This window comes from Protobothrops mucrosquamatus, unplaced genomic scaffold (genome assembly GCF_001527695.2).
Source record: "Protobothrops mucrosquamatus isolate PMUCROS unplaced genomic scaffold, P.Mucros_1.0 scaffold1951, whole genome shotgun sequence".
NCBI classification, from domain to species: Eukaryota; Metazoa; Chordata; class Lepidosauria; order Squamata; family Viperidae; genus Protobothrops; species Protobothrops mucrosquamatus.
In genome coordinates, this window is record NW_015388070.1 from 110,161 (window position 1) to 116,963 (window position 6,803).

Genomic DNA, 6,803 nt, shown 5'->3' on the forward strand with positions numbered 1-6,803 from the left:
CAGTGTATTGGCCCAGCAACTGTATGGATCCTGTTTAGGATGGCTAGGTAAAACAGAAAGTCCTGAAATTATTTTCCAAATGGCAACTGGACTTTCTTTTTGTGTGTGTGTGAAAATGTTTCACTTCTTATCCAAGAAGCTTCTTGAGTTCTAAGAAGCAAACTGAAGAACTGAAGAAGCTTCTTGGATGAGAAGTTAAATGTTTTCAAAGAAAAAAAATACAAGAAAGTCCAATTGCCTTTTGGAAAAGCCCCTTTGGGACAACCATGACCTGGATGATTGAGACTCTCCATAGATCTCAAAAAGAAATGTTTTATGGGAGTTGCAATTTCAACAGAGTTTTTGTTTGTTGTGTAAGGCTGTTTTTCAATTTTTAAAAATGTTCTGGAAACCTCTTTATTGTTGTATTTGATCACCCTAATCCAGGGGTGACGCAGAAGCCGTACCCACCCCATTGCCGGCAATGGCAAAACAGTCCCGATACGTTGTGCGACATCACATGACGTCGCGAGTTTGACATGTCTGCCCTAATCCATCTAACCGGATTAGGTATTTCAGGCACACTAATTTGAATTTTATTGTGAGCAGACTTTAATTATGAATTGCTTTGTTTTTCTTGCAGGTTGTCCTTCAAATTATTACAAATAGCATGCTATTTATAAATATGGCCAACAATATATTTGTAATAAATGTATAACTAGTACTGAAATACCTACAGCATACAGGTATATGACAAAAATAAAGTGCCAAGCAAGATAGTTCCAGTAGTTTGTTCTTCAGATAGTTCCCAGTGGGTTCTTTGAAGCGCAAGAACTTTTGGCAAGTTCTTAAAAGGAAGTCACTTCCCAGAGTGTCACAGCTCCTTTCGGCATACCAAGGAAACCTCTTTCTTTATTGGAACATGCTTAGAATAAGTTTTACAAGTGGGGAAAAAAATCTCTCCTCTGCCTCCTGTCCCCAGTACATTAGCCCAATTTGAGATTCTGGAGCTGTTGATGGGAGCCCGCCAACCCTGGCTAACTGATGCCACAGCCCCCAGATGGCTTTGTTGACACCTCAAAAGCTCATGCCCCGGAGCTGTTCAGAGATCCTTACATGAGAAAAGAGGAATGGAAAAAAAAGATGTTGCCAAACACTGAATTATATTTGGTGAGCCACAGAAAGCTCCACCTTATCCATTCATACAAGTTTCCTGGAAGCTTTTCATATCCAGCTGTGAGGTGCAGCTAATCCCAAAACACAGGAAAAGCATGCTGGCCTCCCACAAAGCCTTACCAGGGCAGTGCTTTGTGTGATTCTAAATATACTGTCTCTAAAGACAGAACATCAGGATACATTCTTACTCCCAGGGTTTTGGACTGTTGAACCGAAACAGAAGCAGTACCCAGGAAGGAAAGAACAAACTGCGCTTGTTGGAAGCTTGGCACATGGTTTTTTAGTTGTAGCCACCTAGCATGATGAATGCTCATGCCAAATGAGCACAGGAAGTCCATGAAAGCTTATTACTATTCCAAGCTGAAGGATATTAAGAGTTAGATTTTTCTCTATTTAAATAAATACTTGGGATAAACATTAAGAGCTCGTTTCCTGCAACAGCTGACTTTTGGATCAAATTTTAATTTCTGGATGACTCAAACGGCTGCATATATATTTAATTCCACATAGGAGAAGCTTTTGTTTTCTTTAGATCCCATTCTGGGGTTGTTTTTTTTCCAGAACACTTTCAAATTGGAAATAACCTGGATTCCAGTTTAATTGTTTAGAAAAAAAAATCATACTATAAATTGGTAGCTAACTTATCAATCGGGAGCAGTGCCATGGCAAAATTAAAGAAGAAAAGTATTTCTAAAGTTTTACAGAAATAATCTCTGTCATTTCCACTTTCCAAAAAAGGATCATTCTAAAAAAGCATAATAGGAGTAGAGCTATTCTAAAATAAGGCACACAAAAAAATAAGAAAGTTCAAGGCACATCAATTTTGCATTAATTTCTTTCAGCCCTTCCAGGTGATATGAATCCAATCTAACAAAATAGGGACTACTTACCTGGAATACTGTTTAATATATTGTTTTATACTAGTCCAACATAAATTTAAGATAGCTATTCATAAATTCTTTGAGGATCTTTAAGTTCTCATTCTGAGTTATATATTAAAGCAATGAATGAGCATAATTTCCCTTAAGCCAATCTAACAAACACTTCCCTGTATTCTTAAACCAAGTTACAGTCATCTTCCAGTCATTTTAGGAATCTAAGAGTAACAGGCAGGATAGCAATCTGTCTTAAAAGAGCTATTATGCCACCTGCTGGTTTCTGAATAAAATATAGAATTGGATTGGATTTTATATTTTCACCCGCTTTTGTGTTTCTTGTATGCATCATGCAATACTACTTCAGAGAGACCAATTAAGACTGCTACCTCTTCCTACAGTACAGTTTATACTAGGATCAGTGGAAATTGGATATTTCTAGTTTAGGCTAGGATCAATGGAATTGGGTATGTCTAGTTTAATTAAAAGAATGACTGGGGTAACATGATAGCAGTGTTCCAATATTTAAGGAGTTGCCTCAAAGAAGATCAACCTATTCTCCAAAGCATCTGAAGGCAGGAAAAGAAGCAATGGGTGAAAACTAATCAAGGACCGAATCAACCTAATCAAGGACCGAATCAATCTTCCAATGATTAATTGCTAAAGCAATTAATCATTGGAAGTACTTGCCTCTAGAAGTTGTGGATGCTCCAACACTGGAAGTTTTTAAAAAGAGATTGGACAACCATTTGTCTGAAATGTCATAGGGTTTCCTGTCTGAATAAGGACTAGAAGGTCCCTTCCAACTTTCTTATTATGTTATTCTGAAATGTTATAGCTTTAATAGTTCCAACTTTTCTACTCTTCCAACTTAATTATATTTTGATGACATTTATGAGCTTACTTTGTCACGTATTGATTAGTTCCGTTACACTTGTTGATAGACTACAATTTCTGGTATAAAATAAACAAAAGCAACCATGCTGATTATGGCAGGTAAAACCATTCATATCTATATTAAGGCAGAAATATTGCAATCAGTTCAATAGAAGCTTATGAAATAATATTCAACCATTAGAATTTCCAAGAATCTTTCATCAGAATCAGGTTTTTCTATCTGCAGACAATTCCTCCTATTTTTAAGACTGTAAAAGTAATACAGATATGGCTTGGACACTAGGTTGCATTTACTTCCACCTTTTCTGAATTTTAACCATCTTACCCTGTACAAGCAGCAAATACATGGTACATTTAATTTTGGAAACAGTACCCTTCCATTATGTTATTTTTTTCATTTTAACAAAGCATAAATGGTATTTTTATCCTTGGATGTTTCATAATTAGTTGTTGGTAGTATACAGTATATAACATTTTTCATGCAATTGAACAGTAGTTTTTTTTTTTAACGTAGTCTGCAAATTTTTGTAAAAATATTTATGAAACCTGCTTTGACAAATGGTTCCTAGTAAAATCCATTTGTTTCCAATAATTTTAACCATTATTAATAGAATTGCATGCATGCACACACACAAACACAAAATATGTATGAACAGAATTTGATAAATTTCTATTATTTTACATATGTTGCAATTTGGGAGAAGGCAGCAAGAGAGTATATACATCCTTGCAAGAAAGCAGTGACGTCATTGCCAGCCTCTGGACACAACCAAGGCATGAGTTTGGATCAATATTGCGCAGAGGAATATTCTATTATTACAGGAGTGATATGGAAGCTGTGGATGACTACAATGTCAAGTGAAATAAATGCACAGAACTATGCCATTTAGTAGCCATTTGTACTTCTAAAGCCCAGATCTGGTAGTCCTAGTTCAGCACATTGGCCCCTCTTCCCCTGCTGGGACTTAACTACCTAAACCTCAGATCCATATTACAAACTTAATCTTCTACTCCCACTTTTCTCCAGCAGCAGTTTTTGTAAAGATTTCTGAAAATCTAACTCTTGGGGAAAGAATGTACTGTTTACTGTATGCACTTTGCAAATCTGCACTTTCTTAGTGTATGTGACTTGAATACAGAAAACAGGGTCCCCCCCTCCTTTTAAAGGAATAGATTACAGAGTGGTGACCTCATCCTTTTAATCAAATGAATAATCTTCCTACGAAGGCCCAGAAGATATAAATAATTTCCTTATTTGGTTAGTAAAGCATACTCCTCTCACAATCTTCATTTAGTGCCCAATAACATAGGATCCCCCTCTGCAACATTTCTAACTTAAAAGCATTAGGCTTTAGTAGATATTCTTATAAATGGTTGTTTTGTGCTTGTTAATCAAGAATAAGACCACAATTTTGAGATCATGTCTATACAGCACAAACTCCCGTTTTGCATAATTACTTAACTATGCAAGTTGGACATTTGCAGAAAGATGAGACTGCAGATTAGATGGGAACATTTAGCCTGGTCCTATTCAATGAATGTAGGATGGGAAGCATTACCTGAAAGGATATTCTATTCAATAGTACTACAGCGACTTAGTAGTAAGAAGTGATCTACAAGTACTGTATTTCCTGTGTAGACATTTTATTCCACTCAGATACCTTCAGAATATTAAAGCTATTAGCAAAAAAAAGAGATATTTTTAGCCAAGGACAAGTCAGAGGCATGATTGGAAACAACACTCAGAAATAACATTTTCCTTCAATTAAGTCACAAGATATTGCTCTTAAAGCTTGGAGTACAAGGCATGTGGTGACCTGATCTATGCTTACAACTTCAACAGAAGTCTAGCCCATTCACCAGACCCTGTCAGAACAACATCTTTAGTTGCATAGGAACAGAAAATATTCTGAAATAGAAGGCTATGTTTGTAATATGTTGATGTTCTCATTTACTATGTATAAAACATAAAATTCAAGAGACACTTTAGTTTTGCTTAAAAAAAAAAGTATTTTCATTGTTAAAAATCTCCAAGCTCTAGTGGAGATAAATTAAAAAAAAAATAGGAAAGCATACCCTTCAGCACACTTCACTATTTCTATATTAGTTTTTAAAACTTTAAATTCATAAATCTAGAAAGACTGTTCTTACGTTGGATGCGGGGGAAGGGGGGCTACGCTCTCCAGTGTGGTCATTGGTAAAGATGTTTTTCAACCATTTTCTACCTAGGATTTTGTACAAATCTAGCAGGACAAGTTGCTTAGCTCAGCCTGTTCTAATGAGTTGGATGATTAGCTTTTCTAATCTAATAGTGAACAAAGAGAAACCTCACTATGGATCACTTCTGTTTCTGGTACAGTTTATGAAATACAGGGACTCTCAATGCAGTCCCATCCCTTAGAAGAAACAGGGCTTTTAAACTGAGAGTTCTCCCTCTGCCTCTGACTTCGTTGAGTTCTTTCATAAAGTGAAAATAGTGGCCCTTTTTGACAGTAGATTCTTAGTCGTCTTGGCAAATGCCTGATTTCACCAACCTTTGGCACTACTTCAGAGTGTCACTGCATTACTTTAAAAGCATTGTGTTGAAAGTTGAATTAGGGACGCAATTCCCTTTGTAACTTTCCCACAGAAAAAAAAAGCTAAGTAGTAGATGCAGAACTGCCCAGCAAAGAGAGTGAGGCTTTCTTGCAAGGTCAAAATCAGCCATAGCCAGTGAAGAGGGTAAGACTAACTGAACTGCAATCCTGCCTCTTGCTAACTCCCAAAGGCAGTCCCTCTTGATAAGCTCAATAACATAACTAAAATGTGCATGCAATGTATGAACAAACATGCATCCGTGCCCCCTCACTCGCTTTTCCCCAGTTCCTAAAATGCTGCTGTCAAGAGCTATGCTAACAGCAGGAAATAGCCTGCTTCCTGAAGAAGCTTTGACATGTAAATCTGAGAGAACATAAATCACAGGATATTGTTGGGTCTTTTGCTGAGAGGAAGAAGAAAGCAGGTTCTGGACTGGATGCAGTGGCAAAGAACAGATAGGGTTGATGGGCCATCCTATGTCTGTAGATCCGACATATGGAAGACACTCAGGATAGCCTAGTTTCTTTAGGTGGTCTTTATGAAGTGCCATCACTGCATTAGCCGCACATTGTGAATGTCAGCCACTGTGGAGAAAAGAAAGCAACAAAGAAGCTCAGAATGATATACTAGGCTATAATCTGCCCTATTTTTCGAAATTATGTAGAAATTAAGTGTTAAAGCTACTTTAAAGCTAGTTTTTTCTCAAGTTTTTTGTCTCCTACAATTCAATGAAAACACTGTTATCTATCCAAACAAGTCTAAACCTTTGTTTTTTTTCCTTCTATCTCTTCTAATTTGCTAATTTCTTCTGCCATATCCAGATGATGTCCAAAAATAAAAAGTGGTAATTAAACACACACAAAAACAGTCTTAACTTCCTTACCTCAGCAAGGTTCATCACAGCACTCCCAGTGCCTTCTGAATCCAAACTATGGAAGAATCCTGAAATGTGTTTAAAAAAATAAAGAGAAAAGTCATTTAGGTAAAGAATTTTTATTCCACCTTTTCCATCAACTAGTTCCTCCAATGAGCTCACACATCAAACTTTGGACAATCAAAGGAAGAGCTAACCACTAAAAAAAAAAAGACTTATTTTGGTAATTGTTGGAATATAGCATAAGTCACTCCATCTTGTAACCTTCAGTATGCTTAATTCTACACTTCTTCATGCCTACGTGTTAGGCTGCAATCTGCAGCTGCAAACACGTAAGGACAGACAACTAAGAAGCAAGTCAACAAAGCTGTCTACACAAGCTATAATATTATCACTTCCTGATAAGACCTTCCAGTGTGAACCAC

The 6,803-nt window shown here is 36.6% G+C and overlaps 1 protein-coding gene across 1 annotated transcript in view; it reads right to left on the bottom strand.

Annotated features, from left to right (window-relative positions):
* Nucleotides 1–3,017: 3,017 nt before the first annotated feature.
* The window catches only part of LOC107294458 (calpain-1 catalytic subunit), a 51,580-nt gene continuing 47,794 nt past the window's right edge, over nt 3,018–6,803 (bottom strand). Inside the window, exons 21-22 of the mRNA XM_015823690.1 lie at nt 6,388–6,446; nt 3,018–6,088 (exon numbers count right to left, since the gene is read on the bottom strand). Coding sequence (XP_015679176.1) covers nt 6,062–6,088; nt 6,388–6,446 — 86 coding nt within the window. The 3' untranslated portion in view covers nt 3,018–6,061. The remainder of the gene's footprint in view (nt 6,089–6,387; nt 6,447–6,803) is intronic.